This window comes from Lepidothrix coronata, unplaced genomic scaffold, assembly GCF_001604755.1.
Source record: "Lepidothrix coronata isolate B3197 unplaced genomic scaffold, Lepidothrix_coronata-1.0 Scaffold85, whole genome shotgun sequence".
Lineage (NCBI taxonomy): Eukaryota > Metazoa > Chordata > Aves > Passeriformes > Pipridae > Lepidothrix > Lepidothrix coronata.
Window position 1 is genome coordinate 2,747,130 of NW_016690265.1, and position 22,276 is coordinate 2,769,405.

General features: G+C 46.2%; 1 protein-coding gene across 3 annotated transcripts in view; it reads right to left on the bottom strand.

Annotated features, from left to right (window-relative positions):
- MXD4 (MAX dimerization protein 4) overlaps window positions 1-21,663 on the bottom strand; it is a 38,703-nt gene extending 17,040 nt beyond the window's left edge. Inside the window, exons 1-3 of one of the 3 annotated variants that reach the window (XM_017820750.1) lie at window positions 21,373-21,663; window positions 20,644-20,743; window positions 11,318-11,347 (exon numbers count right to left, since the gene is read on the bottom strand). In XM_017820750.1, the coding sequence (XP_017676239.1) occupies window positions 11,318-11,347; window positions 20,644-20,743; window positions 21,373-21,436 (194 nt within the window). In that variant the 5' untranslated portion in view covers window positions 21,437-21,663. Of the gene's footprint in view, window positions 1-11,317; window positions 11,348-20,643; window positions 20,813-21,372 lie in introns of all 3 variants that reach the window. The other 2 variants (XM_017820752.1, XM_017820749.1) reach the window with 2 other exon arrangements.
- Between the last annotated feature and the right edge of the window lie 613 nt (window positions 21,664-22,276).

The window sequence follows — 22,276 nt, forward strand, 5'->3', positions numbered from 1 at the left end:
TTACCTCTCAAAGGCTTTTAAGCAACAGTGAGGGAGGTGTCACCTAGTACCACGAGCTCAGTGTCACACAGTACCTACCTAATCCAGGCAGATGAACAACAGTGCCTTGTGGGGAAATACACAAGTGATGGAAATACCTTTGTACACACTGAAAACAGAGTCCACAAAAAACTAATCAGCCATGCTTTTAATAAACTTATTTAATACTTCATTCAGCCAGCCCATTTGTTTCGCACATTGAAATGCACACACTGCAATTTAGTAGTCCTCCTAAATTAGACCTCTCAAACCCATCTGTCTTACTGGCACTCAAGTTTCTTAGATTACACTGCAGGGAGACTCAAGTTTGTCTGCTACCTCAGAATAGTGTCAGACCCAATTAGATAAGGAAAGTGCCATCACAAGATCATGCCACTACAGGATCAAGCAGTTCTAATTCCCACTTGAAGTTACATGGAGGCACACACGTACTTACACCCGCTGCCCACAGAAACCCCAAGAGTGGATTAGGACTTGCAGCCATCTACATGAGAGCAGTAATGCTTTGGCCCTTGCTGGCAGTGGAACACCACAAAGCAAATTTCCACAGCACATCCAAACCCACACCGTGGGTCTGCAGTTCTGCTACAGGTGTGTTTGCATTTGCCACCTTTCACAGTACTCTTGCAAGGAATTTGTTGAGGACTGCAGAGTGGGTCAAAGAGAACTGCATTTATTTAAACAAGGAAAAGCTGCGTAACAACAACAGGTTTGCACCAGGTTAACACACAGAGGGGAAAAGGATGATAATGATAATTTTCCACGAATTAACCATTCACCAACAGGTGGTTGAAGAGGATGCAGTCTGTCTCACCCAGAAGCGGCTCCTGAGAGCGTGTCTGTCCCTCTCACTCAGAGTTTAAGGCACAAGGTGTAGACTGGCTCTATACACACAAGCTACACATTTTATCGACTGACAACACCCCAGAGCAAGTCACTGCTTACAAATCAGCTCATGGCTTGAAACCGGCTTTAATTATCAGAACTGTTTCCCCACATCAAAATGCTAAGCAAGAACATCGTGTCTCAGGACAGCTGCCAACAGGAAGGATCTTAAAAAAAAAAAGGAGGGGGGAGAGAGACTACAATGCTTAAATAAGCCTAGAGAAGTTGAGCTGCAGCACAGCACTAAGTCAAGAGAGCACAGTACTGGGCCTAGTGAGCTTTTTTCTGCCTAATTTTAAACCTCCCTATAGACCTGGTTATTTTATACGTATGTCAAATGAGGGGAGAAATGTGTTCAAGATTTTTTTTCTTACACCACCACTGTATGATGCCAGATTAAAGGAGAGGCAAGTCAAGTTGAATTATTTTAGCTAAATTAAAAACATGCATTGCTGTCACACACTGAGCACAAGGCCTTGGGATTGCAGATAGCCAGAACTAAGTAACCTTTTCCTGCATCAATTTAAATGAGTGTGAAGCACTAATATCTGCAACACTGGATACCTGTGACTGTGGTTTTATTGTCTATTGTACCCCCATATCCAAATACCAAGTAAATACAAGCATCCAATTTAACTAGCCTGACAAATGCTGTAGGGACTCCACATTTCCATGTGCACGAGGCACCAAAAGAAACAACAGCAATTTACACCACTGTTTTAAAACCTAATCAGAGTTAAGGCAACTCTCTCCAGTTCAGCACCTAAACAATCACTTTCTCATTCTCAGAGGTAGGAAGTTTTAAGCTCTGAGCAGGAAACTATCAAAAAGAGATATTCAGCGCTATGTGTTACTTCCATTTTTGCTTTTGCTATTACTTCCTCAGCGCATGTGCCCACCAAAGCTTTGTGGCCATCTTAGAGAGAGCAGCTAATGATGGCAGCTTGAGCACGCACAAGTGAAGTTTACTGGCTTTTGGGGAGGAAGGAGATGGTTGGGCGTTGCTGTATTTTACAAATGTAGATACTTGAGATGTGCTCCAGCAAAACAGTTGAGGTGCCCTGAGACAACAGCAGGGTGACTGTTCCAGCCAGCTGAAGGCTGGTTCAGACCCCAAGTGAGAATGCCAAATGAAGAGAAGAAAAGCAATCACACTGAAGTAATTAATAATACATGTCCCCAAATGTCTTGCTGTATGTCTCCAACTCCCTCATCTAAACCTTGTAATTAGAGGTGAATAGAAGACAGTGAGGTGTATATATAAACAAATTTAGGGGAAGGATTAAATGCACTGACTGTAATTAAAGATGGTCTCTTCCAAAACTGCAGTGGGTATTCTTACTTTCAGATGAATTGAAAAATGAGCAACATTTATTTCCCCCTGCCAAAGAGCAACAAAATACAGCATCATGGCACAGTGGACACTTGAAGATATCTGACAGTCCTGCCCCAAAGTTTAGATATAGCTTGCCACAGCACAGACAGTGCCTTGTTTATAATTTAATTTCCGTCCTATTTCCCTTTCCATTGAACAGTACAAAGCTGGTGGTCCCCCGTCAGACAGGGTGCAGTCGATTAGAATCTGAAAATGATCCATTTGGGGATGCTAAGGTATGAAACAGCTTTTCAAAATTCTTCTCCTTTTCCTCCTTCTTCTTTCCCACAAAACTCAGCCCAGATTTCTTAAGTGCAGTGTCCTGAGATTATCTGGCAATGGAAGGAAGAGCCAGAAGTTTGGACCCACTCGCCATGTGAGTATGTAAAGTCAGGCAGTGGGAACCAAGGCACCCAGCAGTCTATTTTAAACACCTCTTAGCACCTACACCCAATAACTGCTTCTAGCCAAACACACACAACAAGCTCCCAAATTTCCCTAGCAGAAATTACTTGCTCCACCCATGCTGTTCATTGCAGCAGTCAACACAACAGCACCTACCAATCGGGATTAAGTCAGCTTTCTTGGGGGAATTACAGGGTTTGCTACCTTTATGTTTTGTAAATACCAGCTAATGTGCTATGTAAGACACAGAGTGTCTGTGCAGCCGGTATTTGCAAACAGTGATGGTATTCCTCACTTCAATAGGAGCTGCTGAGTCCTGGCAGCAATTACGTGCCAGGCAGGTCCCTTACTTAGCACCTTGTATCTTCACTTACTTGCCTAAATTGAACCATCAAGGAAAGAAAAGCAGATAAATTTGTCAGGCATTAATCCCAAGGTGGCATTTGGGAAGAGAGGACTCACCACTAGTCCTCCAGCTTTTTAGAAACATTTTACCATGGTCAGATGTAGTCTTTGACTGTTACCCAAATCTTCTGCTTCCTCACTGTAAGGTAGAATCTAATATAGGCTTGCTTAATGTAGGGCATGTAGCCTGTAACTAGAGTTGTTAGTTGTTCAAGTCAGAAGCATTGCGATGTGACCTCATGTACCTACATCCAAGCCCACATCTCTTCCGTGTCAGCTGTGTCAATCTCCACACACTACACAATTAGTTACACTAATCTGTATAGAAAAAAAATTGCACAACATAAACTAGAATTAAACAATAATTTTAGCCACTTGACATCCTTTGACAAGTCCTGTCACCCTGCTCTAGTTTAGCAGGGTGTGTACATACCTCAGCATATGCATTTCCATCTCAAAACACAGCACTCTATGAAGTCCCAAAGCAACTCTCTCCTTCCAAAAATAGGGAGGGGCAGATAGAAGGAGTATCTTATCCATTCTTGTAGTTTGCACAGTTCTTTAGGACAAGAACAGTCAGTTTTAACTGGATCCCGTGCATGGAGGTGGCAGGGGGGTTGGGTTTATTTTGTTTTTCCAAAAAAGGCTCAAATTAAGCTTCTGTGAAGGAACAGCATTATGCTTTTTCACATTTATGATCTGCTGGCTAAATGTTCATGCTCGGTAACTTTCTGGAACCTTGACTGCATCCTCTGCAGCTGCCCGGATGTGATGTAGGGTTCAGGCTGCAGGCACAGCTCCTACTGAAATCCCCTGGGTGTGAGGCAGAGTCAGGCCCACAGCCTGCCACATGTTAAACCATCATGTGTACCAAGGGGAAAAAACACAGATTAAAAACTACTTGACCTGCAAAGGAATTCTGCGCGGTAAATCTAAGCACAAGTGTCTGCTGACAGAGACCACGAGAGGAAAGGGGCATGAGCTGCAACAGGGAAGTACACACTGTTCCATCCAGAAAGAGACATTTTGAATTTGGGACCAGGCCATGGCATATCCAATACTCAAACAGCATAGGCCCTCCAGGGAAAGGAGTGCTAAAAATAGAGCTAGAGATGCCAATGCAGCATGGAGGCAGGGAGAGGAAGAGACAGGACAACCAACCCACAGAATACAACCACTTCCTCCAGCTTAGGTTGATCCCTTTTTGTCTGCTCCAGCCAGGGACAGTGACATCACTGCTCATGACATACTTGGAATAAAGTAATCCAGCCTCTTGCAGATTTGGTGTAAATCCTGAGTGCAGAGCCAACCTTGCCTTAAAGAGCTGGAGCTGCACTGCTGGCTTGCAGGTGCATTTGCCACTTCTTCAAACCACAGCAGGTACCACTTCCGTATACCCAGTTTTGGTCTGTGGGCTTCCACAGACTTGACTGGTTGGGATGCAGCCAAAGATTCCCATGGCATTACGTAAGACTCATTTGAGAGGCCAACTTCTTAAAGCCCATTAGCTGCCTAAATACCTTTACAAAAAAAATCAAGTTCCAGCTCACTTGCCCAAATGTAGCTGAGCAAGCTTAAAAAAAAAAATTTTTTTTAATACCTAATTCAACAATTTTTTTTTCTCCTCCAATCAAGACAGCAGTCACCATCAGGCTTCTCTTCCCTTATTTGCAGGGAATCAGCACCTCGCTGTTGTCTGTGGAATCCTGAAAGCAGCTGGAATTCCGGCCCACCCATCTCCTCTTCATATGAGACCAGCCCACTCTCTCTACCATGCTGGGTAAGAACTGGCCAGGTCAATTAGCAGATGCTGAAAACATAAACCACCTTTCACATAGTCCATTAGAGGCTGACACACTGTGGACTTATGTTTGGAGAGAGGCATGAACAAATTCAAGTGGAAAAAAACGCATGCACTTGGTTCCTCGCCCATCTGCTCTCTGCTGGCTGCTGGGCTGGCCAGGAAGCACACAGCTTTCTGGAGCCCAGACCCAGGACTGCACTTGGGCTCCACAGTTCAAAGCTAACTTTAGCAGGAAAAAGGACATTACAATTGAGTCAAGGCTGTATTTTTGTCCCATTTTGCACTGCCAAATAGAAGCTTTATCCAAAGCATGAGGATGTGCACATCTCTGACACCTGGAATATAACTTCCTGAGCAGATTAACTTCCAAGCTTCATCTGCTTAATATACCCCTCCTTTCCAAACCAGCAGTCTAGGTGGGAAGATACTATTGTTGGGAGTGCATAATCAGGTGAGTTGCTATGTGCACTGGAAAGACAGCAGTTCAGTGCAGAAGTATTTATAGTAGTTATTGCAGCAGGTAGTGCAGGAAAAGCCACAGGTCCAGACACTTGCTGATTCTCTAGAAAGGGGGAAATGGTGAGGAAAGAACAGCATTTCAATGCAAAGTTTTAAACCTTTCAATTTCTTTAATTCCATAGATCAGTCAGACCCAGAAACATGGGACATTTCAGCAAAAGCACAGAATTAAATCTTCAGTTCTGCGAGTCCAGTTTTTTATAGACTTCGCTAAACAAGCTCTTCAAAAAAAAATAAAAACCACAACAGAAATTTAAGACACAAATGCCTCAGATTAAATTACAGGTAAAAGGGGGTTTAAGCTGAGATTCAGGCTTGCACTGGCTGAGTCAACACCATTCACCTGCCCACTACAGCTGGCACCCTCAGAGAAGCAGCCATAGCTGGGCAGGAGGAGCTGGTGCCCAAACCATGGTGGCCTTCAGATCACAAAAGGCAAGTCATGCTCCTAAGACACTACCTTGATAAAGCAGTGCAAAGGTATGTTTATTGCAATTCAATGGAATTGTAATAAACCATTTCACACCAATGAGATGGTGTAAAAAAGTTCTCATCTTACTCAATGAGAAAACCAGAACAGATCTAGTAGGGAGGTTAACTTCAGCCAGTAAGACGACATGGTTCCCACCAATAATGTAGCAGCCACATTATCTGGATGGTTTAGATATAATGTGGACACATCCTAGAAATGGCAGTTTTTATAGACCCATTATAACAATGAGATCTGTCCCAGGTCAGTAAGACCCATCCAGCACAGCACTCCAGGCAACAGCAGCCAGAACTGGATGCTTAGGAGAAACATTAAACTGACAGAGAAGTGAACTGTAACTGCTCTGTACTGTAAATTAACACTGTAAATTAACACTGTCACTCAAAGAAGCCATCCCACCCTCTCCCTGTGCTGGCATCAGGGTGTGCCTCTGACAGTGAGCTGGGTCAGGAAGCTTCTCCCCTCCTGCTGTGCCGGCAGGAAGCAGGGCCCAGCAGCACCAGTGTGTGACCAGGGTTAAACTCATGATGGAAGCACAGCAGTGAGACACATACTGGGTGACCCTTCCCTGGAAGGACTTTACCTCCACCACCAGTTTGGGGGTCTCCTCAGTTAGTGGTGGCACCACAGCCATTCAGAGTGATGGATCAATGCAATTACATCTTTATGCTGCATAACCGTGCTGACCACAATGGTAATTTATGATTTTGAAAAGGCAGCCCATAACAAAAATAAACATTAAGTATTGTTTTGGTATGCTATTATTTCAATGACCTTTCAGTTCTGTTTCCAAACTTCCAGGTTTATCAGCAACTGCCAATTACATGTTTTTCATTAACTCTGCAGTTTACTAGCATGAAACACCACAGAGAGAATTTCAAGACATACTCTCAGCTTATGTAAACTTTAAACTCAAAGTAACTCTGGTGGGCGAAATTGAATGTAACTGTGCTCCTGCACTTGCACTTCCTTCATGAGAAAACTACCTATTAGAACTTAACTTCAGAGGCACCTGTTCTATTTACTGTATCAGCTAATGTTGCACATTGTAAAGCTCTCATCAAAATATATACTGCTCATCAAAACCTACATTTATATACAGATATCCGTTTCATACACATGATGATGTAATAGAAAAAGCTTTTTCTGGCAAGATACTACGTTTTAGGACTACACATAGCACTACCCAAACCTCAGGTCGGCATTACCTTCTCTGCACATGGCAACATTTTCAGTCTCCCCCTGATCAGCACTCTAATCAATGCATACATTAGGCTCCTTTGGGAAGAAAGCAAGCCTTTTTCCTTTTTTCTGTAAGGTTTTGCAAATCACATTGTTTCATGTATTCCCCATCCTAGTCTTGCACTTCTAAAAATTCAGGGCTGTTTCCCTCAACTGATGCAGGCCACCTCCACAGCAGTCTCAGCTTTCTGCACTATAAACTAGTGAGCCCTGAACAAGAGGGAACTGCTCCCTGTCCCACCTGATACCCAGTGATGGAGCTAAACACTTATGCACTTCCACTTCTTGGAGCACCTTCCACAGGAAAGCAGGGAAATGCCTCTAGAGTACACCTCTGCCAACAGCAATGCCTGGCTTTTGCCTCCATAGGGCTCAGATTGTCAGCTTTTGTCAAACCTAAGCCTGGGGACCTGGGCCCTAGATCCAGCCATCCCAGGGTCAGACAGCACTTGTTCAGCCCACCTGGTGCCAGTTTGGGGACAGTAGCACGTGGCTTGCCAATTTCAAGGCACGTTTTTATTCATTTCCTCACTAATTCTTAAAAGCTGTTCTTTAAAATCATCAAGTTTCACAAGCTGTTTTCAAAGACTTTGCCAGGGAAAGGGCAAGAATTCTTGCATTCCTCCTGCAGCAGAGCTCCTCATGACCAGGCAGGATTGAATAACTCTGATGGGTTGATCCCAGCATCCTTTGTCAGGGCTCCATCTGCTTCCAACAAAAAAGGATGGACCACGACGGGGAAGTGCTGCTCCTTCTCCCTCCCACGGCCTTGCATGAGCTGGGGGGGGACAAGTCCAGATGTGAACAGCTGAGGGCAGGTGACTCTCTGCCTTCACAGAGCATTGTGGAGATCTCAGCACAGTCTTCAGGGGGATACACCTTGGCTTTTACCTTCTAATGTAGAACTAGTATAAAGTGATGCAAATAAATGAGATTATGCTGTGTCTTTTTAAGAAGCTTATGGCTTTCACGAATTCTTGCGGGTTTTTTACACTACGAAAGCTGAATTCCTTTATACAATTGTCAGGTCAGGTCAATTTAAAAATTTCCTTGCAATAAGTATGACTACTAATTTACTTACAGTTTACATTGCTCTGTGAAAGCCTACAGACATAATGGCCTGGCTGGAAACAACAGAAAATATATAAATGAATATACATGTATATATTTGTCATTAGGAACTAGTTACATCCAAGTGCCACTGTAACCTGTCTGTAATTATTAAAATATCTTCTAAGACCTCATCTGTCCTTAGGATAGAAGATTTCCTGCCTTTCTACTTTTTATTTAAGGGGATTCCTGTTTCATGGCTCCAAGATGTAAATGTTGATCACACAGGACCAAAATAAGACTGCCATTAGAGGGTAAGTCCTTACAGTGTTTCACTATAAGGAGCACACACTGAATTTCTGAGCAGGGTATTTTAGGGAGACTTAAAGCAGAAAAAAAGGATGTATTGCTGACAAACACTTTACCATAATTGTAATCTGAATTCTAACATATAACAAGATTTTTTTCTTGGAATTATGTCTCTGCTTCCATTTGTATTCCTCTGAGCGTCTCTTCAAAAACACACAGAAAACGGCCAAGCCGGCACACGCAGAGATCAACAACCACTGCCATTCCCACCAACGTCAAATCCACCGGTAAAACCTCTGATGTGCAACGCCAGTGCAGAACCTGCAACAGCACCACACACAGTACAAGGCTACCATGGCTTTCCAGTCAGTGGCAGCTCTGGCCACCCTCATGCAGGACACAACGGCCCTGTAAATGAGGAAGCCATTTCCCTGCCCTCCAGCACCGAGTCCAGCCCACAGACACCACGGAGGGACTGGGTAAGGAGGAGGATGAGCACGGCCATCTTCTCCGCTCCTCCTCGACAGGCTCCTGTGAGATAACCCAGTGTGTCTCGCCAGAGAAGCATCACGGCAGTGGTGAGTCAAAGGCACTGGTCCTGGAAAGGATACACCTCCAAAATCAACATCCAGTGCTTCCCAGCTGACAGGGCAGGGCTGTGCTGGGGAAGGAGGACAGGCTCCGCCGAAAGGACCAGCTGCTACAGGGACACACTACGGCTGGGAATCTTTCATTAAACTTTGCAAGACACTTGATAGATTTTAATGTAATTTTAGTGAAACACCGTGAAAAACACTATGATCGGTTATTATCTGCTCATACACCCACAGCGCTGGAGGAGGGGGTTGTTAAAAAAAAAAGAGAAATAAAAATTGCAGGAGTCCTTCACGCCAATACATCAGGCAACTAGAACTGTACACATCTCATTTGCTTTTGCGAACACCCATTTGCACAAACAAGGATCTCGCACTAATTTGCAGGTTCTCACCAGGAATAATAAAAATCTGGCTTCAAGTATAGTCTAACTGCAGGAGGCACAGCAAGCAGCAGCAGTTACAAACATCAGTTGTATAATCACACGACATACTGTGCAGTTTACCTATTTTGACCTTGAGATGGCAGAGAGAAAAGGTAGCAAGGAAAATACTATATGGTCCAACTACTACAAAGATACAACACAGAACTGAAAGTGAGAACAGCGATTGAACAATTAATAGATTCTCCTTCTGGCCCTGCATCTGTTGCTAATGCTGCTGTGCCTTATTTACTGTGCTGCTTAAACACATTAAGGCAGAGCAGAGGGAAGAAGAGGCAACTCCATGCTTGCGTTATAAAAATGACTGAAGGAAAAAAAGAGAGAATATGGAGTTTAGATAACAAGTCAGTAATGATGGAGCAGGGGGGAAGGAAGAAATGGAACAGAGTATCTAAAATGAGGATGGAAAAAAATGAGAGTGAGAAAGAATCACAGTTGGGGCCGATGAGGTTTTTTTTATTATTTTAAAGAAGTGAGACCAAAGGACAGAATTTTACATGCAGCTATTTTCCTGAAGACTCTATCAGCAGAACTTCTGCCAGCTGATGTCACTGCCTTAGCCAATGCACTGCATTCTACAGCTGAGGCCTGTGTTTGTGAGCTTGAGCCTTCTCCGGTTCCTCTCATCTCTAGGATGACCACGTGGCTATTAGGCAGAGCTACAGTTTACTCATATTACAATTAAACTACAGGAAAGCATGTAAGCATGCAAGGGAAGTGATGGTCTAGCTGCTACATAACTGCAGCCACAGAACAAGACACAAAAAAACCCCCACGAGTCCAATCTTGTTGTGCCATCAACCACGTTTCACGTATTTAGATGCATGCAAATAGTTTAAATCATATTCACACACACCACCCTTGCTTTCTCTGGATGCATGAAACCCGAAAGACCACAAGCTACACAAAATGAACAGAAAACTACCCGAAGGAGAGTTTATCCTGCTGCCTGAACGGTAAGTGAAAGGCAGCAATCCTGCAGTGAGGGAACCAAAAGGCAGAGCCAAGACAGGCACTGTTTGCTCTCAGAGCTCTCTGTGTGCACCCCAGAGACTTCAAACAGCTCAAAGGCCCATCTGCAAACAAACTCTGACATGATACAATGGACAGGGAACACTGCCTCCAAAACCTGAGTTCCATACATCTCAGGTCTGCAGGGTCTAATGTCTGTCCTGGGTAAGTCCAGATTTTCCCAGCGCTGGATACACCAGACCAGGGCTGCAGCTCAGGAGGTGCCCATTTCTATCACACACAGCTCTCCGGACAGGACACGCACCAGCAAGGAAGCAGACGGAGGGGAAAAACATATCTGTAGGTACTTACATGCAAGATGAAAATTAACTGCACTTTAGGCATACTTTAAAAAAAAAACAAACATAGAATAACCCTGTGTGACACATTGTTCCCGAAAATCATTCACCTTAGTCACAAAATACTTTGTACTTAGAGCATTTAACACCTCTAGCAAACAGTTGCTGCAATCAGATTCTTTGTTAGTAACAATTCGGTTATCCAGTTACAGCATTAATCAGTCCAAAGCTAATTATCAGGGATGTTTCAAGAAGAGCACACCAAACAGGAAAAAAAAAGCCAAATAATACTATACCTATCAGATTTTAGTTGATAAAAGAATCCAAAACAACTTAATAACCTACTCAGTGCTGAATCAAAACAATTTCAGCAAAATATCCTTCAAAAAACATGGTAACCTGAATGGCAACCATACATCTTTTAATTAGTTTTTTTTCCAAGACTTACCTATGTTTTTCTAGTTCGTTGTGTGATGACCTATTAAAAAGAGAAAAGAAGTATTAGAGAAAAGGATAAATAAACCAAGTTTTAGAATATTTAAAAGCCTACATCTGCATAAGTCACAAAAGAGTTCTCTAAAACATGCATTTATATGGATTATGAAAGAGCTTTGCTATTAAATTGGTTCACTTTTACATCCCTTAGATACTTCAAGGTATCAACTTAATTTCCATGAGTAAACCGTGGGTTTGGGGAGGAATTACAATAAATTTGCATTTTTTAGTGTTCAATACACTCAGAGACAGAAAGGAACATAAAAAAATGAGCAAGTTAGCAATAAAAACAGCCCACAAGATTTTTATCTGTAAAGAAAAATTATGAGGGGGCAGAAAGAGTTAGAAGATCTAAATGGTAGCAGGTAAGAGCAAAAAGCACCCAAAAAGCCAGCTTTCAAGCCCACAGAGCAGCAGAAAGAAAAATCAGCAGCTAATCACTGCTGTTGTTGTTGTTGACATCTTAATGACAAAAAAAGAGGAATCCTCTTAATTCTTCTGAGTCTACAAACAGAAAAAGAAACCAAAAATATCACTGTCTCTACTGACCACAGCAGTATACCATCCTCTTCCAATCTGCTAGGATTGGAGATTTTTTTTCCCCAACCAATGCCTCAGGTTTTTTGCCATTAGAAGGCAGCCCTAAATTCTTGAAGGATTTTTTTTTTTTACTGATTCAGCTGAAAATATTAATTTTATTTATTTATACAGCTCAGATTAAAAACATCCCTAAAATGAAGTTACTGTCACCATTTCAAAACAAGCAATTTTCCAGACTTTTCAGTTTTGTCCCACCGAATGCATGCCCAGCACGTAAGGATCAAAAGATCCAGAGGCGGAGGCAGCTTTTAGGGCAGGCAGATGATGTCAGAGCAGCTCTGCTCCAGCGTGCTGCAGCCCCAGCCTGCAGCTGACCGAGGGGGCTTCAAGGAAGGGTGAGTGCACAGTTTCTTGGCTTTTTTGGAGGGGTAGGTGCACAGTCCCTCCAGCAAGCAACGACATCCCAAGGGGAGAAAGCCTTCCCGCAGAAACGCTGCCTGGTGGAGAGCTGTCCTGCCTCTCCCTGCACACACACGTGCAGCTGGATGCTGCGGCTCTACCTGGGTGTCACTGATGACAAAGCATCACTCCATCCATAGAGGGGGGAAAAAGAAAGCGAAGCTCAGGAAAACAAACACCCAGTGAACAAACCCGCAAACCAGTGCAGCTCCTGATCCTGCAAGCACTTCAGTGAACTGCCCCTCTGCAGGTAAAACTGAAATGCTTACAAGGCTCAGCACTGATGCTAATCCCGTCTCACAAAAAAGCATCTCAGTGTTGGTACCAAGACATCAATTACGTCACTCACTACCTGCTGTCTTTTTCTGAAAAGCCTAGGAATTCTCTACGTGTTTTTTAAACTTGTTGCATCAAGTGAGCCACAATCACGTAATGTGTGTATTCCCAAGTGCTGTTAACCAATGCAGCAACACTGAAAGTGTTTTACACATATTCAGTGCTACATAAACAGGGCAGGGTGGGCTTGGTTTGACGGGTTTTACTGCCTTTGCCATTTGACTACAATAAGGGGAAATTGGTTTTTATTTTCTACTACATGTCTACAGAGAAAGAGATCAAACTTTTCCTCCACCCCGATGTTTACAAAAATTTGCAAACACTACTGCCAAATCCACCAATGTTTATGAACATACATGGGAAACAGAAGTTCAGGAGGGTACCCTTGTCCCCAAACACGCCCAGTGGGCCTGTCAAAGGCATAAAGACACTGTTTGCAGGGAACTCTGGAAGAGAGGTCTGGATTCATCCCTATAGCATGAAATCCTTGACATTTCTGGCAATTAGACAGAAGATGAACACAATCACTGGAACTGGCCCATTCCGAGCTGTCTGCTGCAGCAGAGCTCGCGGCAGCTCCGGTGAGCACGCACAGGGACAGCACAAGAACCACCGGCCAAGAAATTTAGCTTACACTGGGTGTTTTGCTGGGTTAAGAGAGGATGCAGTGAGCAGCTGGAAATCCTGCATGCAGCACACCCACAGGGCACCTCTGGTCGACAAAGGATGATTGAACCCTGTGTTCTCCTGGGGTCTGTCCTGCCAGACCAGCTCTGGAGGGGCACGACTGTGGTTGTCCCAGCTACCAAACAGAGCAGTGGTGGGTGTGTGCCTCTTTGCAGAGCTCTTTGGGACATAAAAGCCTGCAGTGTGCAAACGTGGCACCAGCCACACACTTCAGGAGGTGGGGGGGGCTGACTAATGCCTCAACCATCAGGCCCTATGCAGGAACCAAAACTGAGAGTCCTGACATTTACCTGAGAGTTGCTCCACCTACACAAGTTAAATGCCCTATCACAAGCATGATGGGGTTTTTTTTGTTGTTGGGTTTATTTACAGAAGAGGTGAACTTCTCTCTAAATATTGTTTTTTATCTCCTTCACTGTCTACAGTACCGTATATTGCAAGAATATCCAGCTCCTTCTGCTGTTCATGCAACCTGAAGTGAGGGGAAAAAAACATAACTGTTCTGCACACATCCCAGTAACCACCGTACCCTGTTTCAAAATGGAGTCTTTTATTGCTTCAGTAAAAGATAAGATGTAGGCCACAACTAAGAAGATATATCTATATGTGTATTTACATAAAAGAGACAGATGTATAACTGTGTTTTTCACACAAATGGTCTGTGGAGCCCTTAAAAAAAAGGCTGCAAGAGAAGAAAGATTTCTGCTGTTTAGCTTAGGTTCACTTGGCAGAGTTGGGAGTAGAAGTGATGAAAAGGTGACAATAAAAAATTCAGATAAAAAAAGGGAAAAAGCCAATAAAAAAAATCATCAGCAAAATCACAGATCAGGAACGCTGCTGCCTAAACTACACCATTGACCTGAGACAGCTCTAATATTCCTTTAGCAAATGCTGAGCAGTTCACTGGCTACGAAATAGCAGTTAAATTTTCTTTGTGAAGAAACTGTCAAAAGAAGATTTGAAACAACAAAGAGGAGCCAAGTAAATGCAGATGTTGGCCTGCACGATGCTTTGCCACTTCCAACAGCACATCCTCAGAGCCATCCCCCTCCACCATCCTTTCCCCAAACAACAATTCAAGGTACTGCATTTGAGAATTCCGTTGATTCAGCAGACTCACCCTAAGTAATTCAGATAGGTGCTAATTCAGATGGTGAGACTAAAACAGAAAAGGTGATGGCCCCCTCCAAGTCCACTTTCTGCTAGTTTATAGGTGAGCCAGCAGGAACTGCTCACATGCATAATAGGTTAAGATTTCACTCTATGCACGATGTGCAGCCTTAAGTTTATTTAAGTTTTCAGTATTAACACACCTTCCCTACTTCTCCATCTATTTACCCCACGAGATAGGGCATCTTGTCAGTGGGAAACCAGCACAGCTCCTGACAAAAGCAGAGAACTGCTGAAGTTTATTGCCCAGTATTAAGGTCTAGACCGTGAGTCACCAATACACTACCAGTTGCCAACACATTTTAAAGCACTATAGGGAGCAAAGCAGGCTAGTTAACGAAGTGCTTAAAACAGTGGCAAGCACTTCACCCGTGCCAGGGCTTTCTAGTACAGGCAGGGCTGCCAGGGTGTTATACAACCCATGTGCAGAGGATATAACTCCACCTAAGGTCACACAGCCATGTGCAAACTACCCTGCCTGCACTTCACCTTTTGTCCAGGCCAAAAAAGTAAGAACAAACAGAGCAAGAAGTTTTACAAGGTGCTACACATTAAGTGTCTACATCCAGTTCCCACTCCCAAAAGAGCAGGTGTGTAAAAGCACGAGGTTTACACCTGCAGTCCTCTGTGAATGCGACTGCTATGCAGCTTTTCATTGGAAGGATCCAGATGCACTTCCAGGAAATTCCCTGTCTATACCTAGGACCTGCTGTGGGATGCACCTGAAAAGCACCAGATAAACCTGAACATAAGCACGTGACCTGCCTAGTATTCACTGCTCCTTGGTTGTTGGGTTTTTTCCATTTGTTTCAAACTGGACACGTTGCTCACAGCCTGTCAAAGACCGAGCCTGTACGGAATGAATCCACTAAAAATTAATTTTGCATTCTCCTCATAGCAAAATTTAACCGGTTCTGCAGATTCAGCTGGGATCTGGGAACCAGGCATACCGGCACAGCCTCGATGCAGAGTTCTGTCTCCAGGATCGCATTCAAGTTTGTGCTGCCACATGTTTGCAGTGGCCAGGTCCGAATGTGCTTCTAATACGGTGGCGATTTGTTTTCCTCAATTGCAGGAGCGGTGCAGCTCCCAAACATTGCAGACCTACTGCAGTTCCTCAGGGGCAAGAGGCCTGTTGGCGAGATGTTTCATTGGGACTAAAATGCCTCAGTTTTAAAACCATGCGCGGTGACATCAGTTGCTGTCCCTGTGCTGCCAGCTTTAGGAAAGCAAACCCAGAAGGATCTATCGAATTCAGAAATCCAGGCAAAAAAAATCAGAGGAGCTGTGCCTGCACAGTCTGCTTTGCAGTGTTTTATTCCTGGCCTCCCACAAAAAAAAAAAAAGAAAAAAAATAAGCAAAAATAAAATAAAAATCAGGCTGCAATCCCTAAGCTGCTCTGTATGGGCACATAATAACATCTGCAGAGAGCAAGGGGCTTGTTTCGTGGGCCACAGGTTCACCCTCGCCATGAGCCAACAGCAACAGAGGAATTCGGACATGAAGCTGTGTTTTTATTTGAAACACCAAATGCAGCTTTCATCTTTTTCTACACATAACCCTTCGCCAAAACACAACACAAAGTACAAGTCTATTTATATAACATATGAACAAAAATATTAATTGATAAAGAAGATATATTTATTAGCCGGCATTTATTTTGCTCCCTCTCCCTCAGTAAACCAGCTCCTAAATTAACAGGCCAAACACACTGCACCACCGACATCCAGTTCCTTTCTCTGCAAGTAAATTTAACCGTGACCTCAGTAGACTGGCATCTAACACTAAGATTTTAGTTTTCATTTTACCTTATTTCTGACCCTTTCATGGCAAAGCAGCTGCCCGAGCTCCCCTGTGCGTGGGCACATATGCACCTCACACCCACATGCAGCTCAAGGTACCCCACACCTAGTGAGTGTCATTACAGCCAGGGCAGAAGCAGCCCAATTTTCTGCAGGCTTGCGTGTTTCTCTGTCAGACTGCCCTGCCTTGTGAGCAAACGTCACCAAATTTCACATTTGTGTCGCATTCCTCCTCGGCACATCGCACACGTGTAACCTATCCGTTTCCTTGGAACAAACAGCAAGTTTGACTTTAGGATATTTGTTATTCACTAAATCCAGCTGTTTGTTTTATGCCTCTTTTCAATTCCAACGACACCTTAAGAAGAATTATTAAACTGCATGGCACTGCTTTAGGAGCCACATACAGCTACTGCTCTGTGAAGAGGAGACGTTTATTATACAGTAGTCAAGTACCTGGTAAGTATTATTGTAACAAGAAGATGTGACCTAGGTTTACCTCCCTGCAAAAAATAATATTGTGGCTTTCTCTAATCTCCTGTCCTCTTCACAACATAAGAATCCAGTTTCATTTGCCAGAGGATTTTGGTCAAAATTACTGGGGGGAAACAAGTCTGAATCTCAGCTGAGGACACAGTACGAATGGCAAGCCAGAGAGAAAACAAAGCAGTTTGGTTTGTGTGACATGGGAAAGGGCACATCGCAGGAAGCTGAGAAGAAAACACGTAACATCAACTATTTTAATGTACAAATGAAAAAGAAATGGCTAAAAATTGTGTCTGATTGCTACCAATAACCCCTGAGAATATTGTTTATCAACAAACTGCTAACACCTGCTTTCAATTTTCATTTAAAGCTAGCGGTGGACAAAGCAAAAATGTTAAATTCCTACAGTGAACAGAAGGCTTACAGATTTTGGTTAATTAAATGTAATTCTGCAGGTGTTTTCCCCTGCATGAATCCGGACCTGTCAAAATTACTTCTCACTTAGTCGCAGTCAAGAGGCCAGCAAGCTTTTAGCCCAGAGCCAAGCATCCCGTTCAAAGGACAGGGAGCCTTTCTCCCCCTTCTCCTGTGGGTCTGGGCCTTGCCAGCCATCGACAGGGGACGGAGCTCTCAGGATGTGATTTCTTACATGAACATCACCCCCTCCTCAGCGGAGGAAGGAAGTGTCGATCAGTGCCCCTGCTGAACAACAGGGCAGCTGGAATCCATCCATGTCCCCCTGCCCACGGGGGCTGCCCAGCACACCTGTGCTACATGGGGTACATTTTTCTCCCCACAGGCAGGCAACATGTTTTGAAATATAAAGAAAATACAGAACAAAGAAGAAGGGTACAGCACACCAAGCTTCCTCACATCTGACAGTTCTCCTCCTCTTTCCCTCTTTTCTCATTTTCCAAGAATAAGGAAGATGTTTTTCATGCTTTTATATATGTAAAGCTCATAAAGCATGAAAAAAATATATACACATATATATGTGTATCTCACTTTTTAATCTGATCAGATGCTGCAAGCAGCAGGATACAAAAACAGATGATGAAAACAACAATGCCCCTGCAGATTTGGAATGTGTGGTTATCTGCTCCTTTCCTACTCCTCCGACCTTAAGTATATATTTTTATATCCAGAAAAATAATGCAATAATAAGGCATGTATTTCAGGCATGTATGCAGTCATACCTGCCTGCCTCTGATGCTCCGAACCCAGCACCTCTGCAAAATGGTTAAGGTGGAACAATACGGACAAACGCTTTGCCCAGTGGTTCACATCATCCACGACCACTCCAGATCCTAGGAACTTTGGGCAGTTGTCTCTCTCTGTTAGTCTTTGAATTGCTTAGGAAGAATTAACTGTCTTATAAAAAATTCAGACTCTAGTCTGGGGCTTGGTGCCTATAGCCTCTAAGCTCCAAGTAAAAATAAAACAGTGATGCTGGTGCACCTCATGGATTTTCAACTGCATGTTCAAATGTAAGGGTAATTTCTCCCCCATAAATCTAAGCACTCAGGCAAATGTGAGCAGCGACTGCTGGACACAGGCACAGAGCCCATAAGGACAATGGAGAGGTGCCCACAGCGCCCTGCTGCTGCCGCCCTGTCCCTGAAGGAACAGTGAGCTGCATTACAGCAATGTGCCCCTGCTTCCCATGCCAGTGCCCGTGCTGAACCAGGGCAACCACTGTCCCAGCGGTGACAACACTGGAAACAATTCCTCAACGAGCATCCTCTTGTCCTGTTACACAGACGACCCATTCCTCATCTGACCACTGCAGCTAGAAGAAAGTGTAAGTAAACATCCTGCTGCACACTGCAGGATGGCATTTCTGAAGGTTGCCACTGCTACGGAGTGAGAATCAGAGCAAAACTCTGAACAGGTAAATAAACATAAGTCTGCAGGTGGAAAAAAAAGCAGGAGGGTAACTGCAAGTAGATGTGTCTGCCTCAGCTTTAATAACACCAGCAAATCTGTAACCAAAAATCTTTTAATTCTGCTGTATTTGATAGATTACAAATCCTCTCCTAAAAACTCCTGAAAGCAGCTTACAGTTCAGACAAATAACTATTTTACAGTGGATGACAAGAGCCCTAAGAACGGAAAATGATGGAATAATAGCTCTGTAAGTAACACAGAATTCCTGAATGCAAGAAACTGACAAGAAATCTGTACAAATCGAGGAGCAGTTTACAGCTAGAAATCCTATGAAACCTGTTTTGAATTTTTTTTAAAGGCAGCGAGCATACTTTATAAGAAAATAATTAAAAATCTCCAGGAGCGAAGTGTCTCAGGACACAAGACACGCCTCCCACTCCTGATGACTTTCTTTTTCAAAATGCACTGACGTCTTCTCTGTGCTCCAAGATGAGACAAAGAATTCAACTAAAACTGAAAAAAGTAGGAGTACTGCAATCAATATCCCCCAAAATGGTGGCCTTTCTCAGAGCAGGGGCGTGGGGGAACAATTTGCTCCCCCTCAGTTCATCCTCAAGACACACTGCTCGGCCACGGCAGGCACGAACAGGGCGCTCACCAGCTCGTGTTTTTCTCGAGGAGGGAGCTAGTCAGCTTTTGATTTCGGTTTGCACCTCCGGTGCCCCACGAGCAGCTCCTGGCCATCTGCCCAGCACCTCCCCAGCACCACTCGGCCCGGCTGCCCCGTCGCTGTGCAGGATGCCCACCGGAGCAGCAAGAGCCGAGCGGGCCTGCCGAGACTCTCTGCTCCTTTGGAAAACAAGTCACGTGCAAGCCAAGTTCATTTTAGGCTATTCTACAGGAGCCACCATTCAGCATGACCATGCAGAGCGGAGCCTGCGCTGGGGCAGAGCATCGCTGCTCCGGGACGAAGCAGGCCCAAGCTGGGCACGGTCCTCGGTCCTCTCCGGGGCAGCCCTGGAAGAGCAAAGCAGAGCAGGCAGAGCACGGGGCTGGGTTCGCTCTAGGCAGGGGCCGGCAGTGTCCCTGCAAGACAGGGAAGTCTCCTGCACGTACACAGCCGCTGCCCAAGCAGCAAACAAAGCTGCAGAGCCTGCGCACAGCAGCGCTCGGCCCCTGCCATCGCAGCGCAGGTAGCGGCGGCTGCGGGGGAACAACAGACCCGCCGCCAGCGCGGCGGAGCGGCGGGCGGGCCATCGCCGGCACCAGGAGCGACCGAGCCGTGCGCTGTGGCAGATCCGCATGCGGCGGGCGGGCAGGAGGGGCTGGCGACCCGGCGGCGCGGCAGAACGCACGGCGAGGTCAGGTTCGCGCCGGCATCTCCTCACCTCGGGCCGGCGGGATAAGTTGGAGTTTGCGGTGGGTGCCCCCCCGCCCCGCACACGCCGCTCCCCCGCCCGCAGCCCAGCGCCGCCGCAACCGGAGGCTGCATCTGCTCGGGCTGCGAGGGGGGGGAGGCGGCCGGATCGCTGCCTGTGGTTTATAAATAAATGCCGGGGGGCGGGGGGGGGGGGGGGAAATTAGTGCCATGCAAAGAGAAATCTGGGTGGCGATGATGGTGTTTGGGTCTGCAGCGAAAGCCGCTGTCGGTGAGCGCGGAGCAGAAGGAGCGATGAGGGCGGATGGCTCAGAAGTGCAGTGAGTACTAAGGAGATGGTGTACGCGTGGCAGTGTTTATATGAGAGATCAAAACAGAGCCAAGCCCATCCAGGGGAAAAATGGCGACTACCGGGATGGGGAAAACTGAGACACTGGATTAGTTATTATTTTTCATAAATGTATGCACTGCACATAAGATAGACACGTTGGAAAAGCTGCCGATTCATTCTGAAAAAGCGGTGCGTCTATTACCTGTTATTCTGGGATTTTCTGGCCATGGTGCCTGCCTTTGTTTTCTTTCTGGAATAGTCACTATCGAAGGGTAACACTGATGCATAGCCATGTTCTGCTTCTAGGGACAAAGTCAGCATTAGTGGCAATATATTTTTTCCATGCAATTTTTTCCTCCTTTGCAGGAACGCTAGGGTAAAGAACAGAATTTTTTCCGGTTGATTTGTTTGCATTTTATTCTGGCATCTCTTAAAGAAGCGAGACACACACAAAAAAACCCCATAACTCAGTAAACCAAAAGGGGGAAAAAAACCCAAACCAAACCAAAAAACCACCACCGAAGTGCCGAAATTAGGAGGATTATTGGAGTGCACACTAAAAACGAGGCGGATCATGCAAACCCTTGTCACGCTGCGCTGGGGGAGGGGAGCTGCCATACAATCACCGACTGCCACACACGGAGCAGCGAGAGGGATCCTGAGCGCTGCACACGCACCGTCCCCATCCAGGGCGGCACAGAACACCCGCCTCTGGTTTGTTTGGAGAATTATATCTCTCTATATATAAAAAACAAGCCAGGCTCCGAGCAGCGGTGCTCCCCCAGCGCGGTGCCGCCGGCGCAGCCCGGGTCCCCCCCGGGCAGGTGCGGGCGCGGGGCCGCTGCCCCGGCCCGGCCGCCGCACAACAAAGGCCGAGAGCGGCGGGGAGCGCCTGCGGGTGCCTGACCGACTGCCCGCCTGCGCCCTGTACCTCGGTCTCTCCGCTCCAGGTACTCGGCCGCTTCCAGGAGGATTAACAGGGAGTTCAATTCCATGGCTGCCCGTCCCGAGCCCCCCGCGCCGAGTTCACGCGCGGGGACTCCCGAGCCCCCGGTTTTAAGGCACCTCGCTCAACCTACATTTGACACACGGCCGACGGGCAGCCAGCCTGGCCAATCGGGGACCGCGGACGGGCGCGGGGGCGGGACGCGGGGCGGCGGCCGGGCCAATCGGCGGGCAGAGCGCCCCCCCCGGCGGGGCCGGGGATGTTGACAGATCCCCGCCGCCCGCGCCCATTGGCCGCCCGTGTAGTAACAATTTAGAAGCCGAAGCTTAGCAACAGCACGTGGTGGCCCGGCCCCCGCGCCCGCTGATTGGTCGCCTCCTTGCATGTTAAGCAGGCAGCGGCCGCCCATTGGTGGCTGCGCCGTCATGCAAATGAAGGGCGGGGAAGGGGCCAATGGGGCGGGAGGCGCGTGCCGCGCGGCGGGGGGGGCGGGGAGCGGGGCGGGGGCAGCCAATGGGCGGGCGGGGGCGTGGCGTTGCCGTGAGGAAGAGGCAGGCGGAGGGGCGGGGCCCGGATGAGGTTCCGCTCCTCCCCTCGCGCGGAGCCGTGAGGGGACGCGGCAGGGCGGGCACGGATCGGGAAACGGGAGGGAAGGGGGAAAGAGGGACCGGGACGGGGGTGGGGTACTCCGTGGTGGGGAGTACGGCAAGAAATAAGTCGGAACGGAAAAGGCGATACAAATGGGATGCGCAGAGATGCTGTAAAAAGGCGTCCGGCACGAGCACCCCGTGACCCCCCTCACAGTGCGCGGGCGGGAGAGGAAGACAAGCGGTGCTGCAAAAACGCGCACGGAGGTTTTAAAGGAATTGCTGAACTCTACGCAATAGTC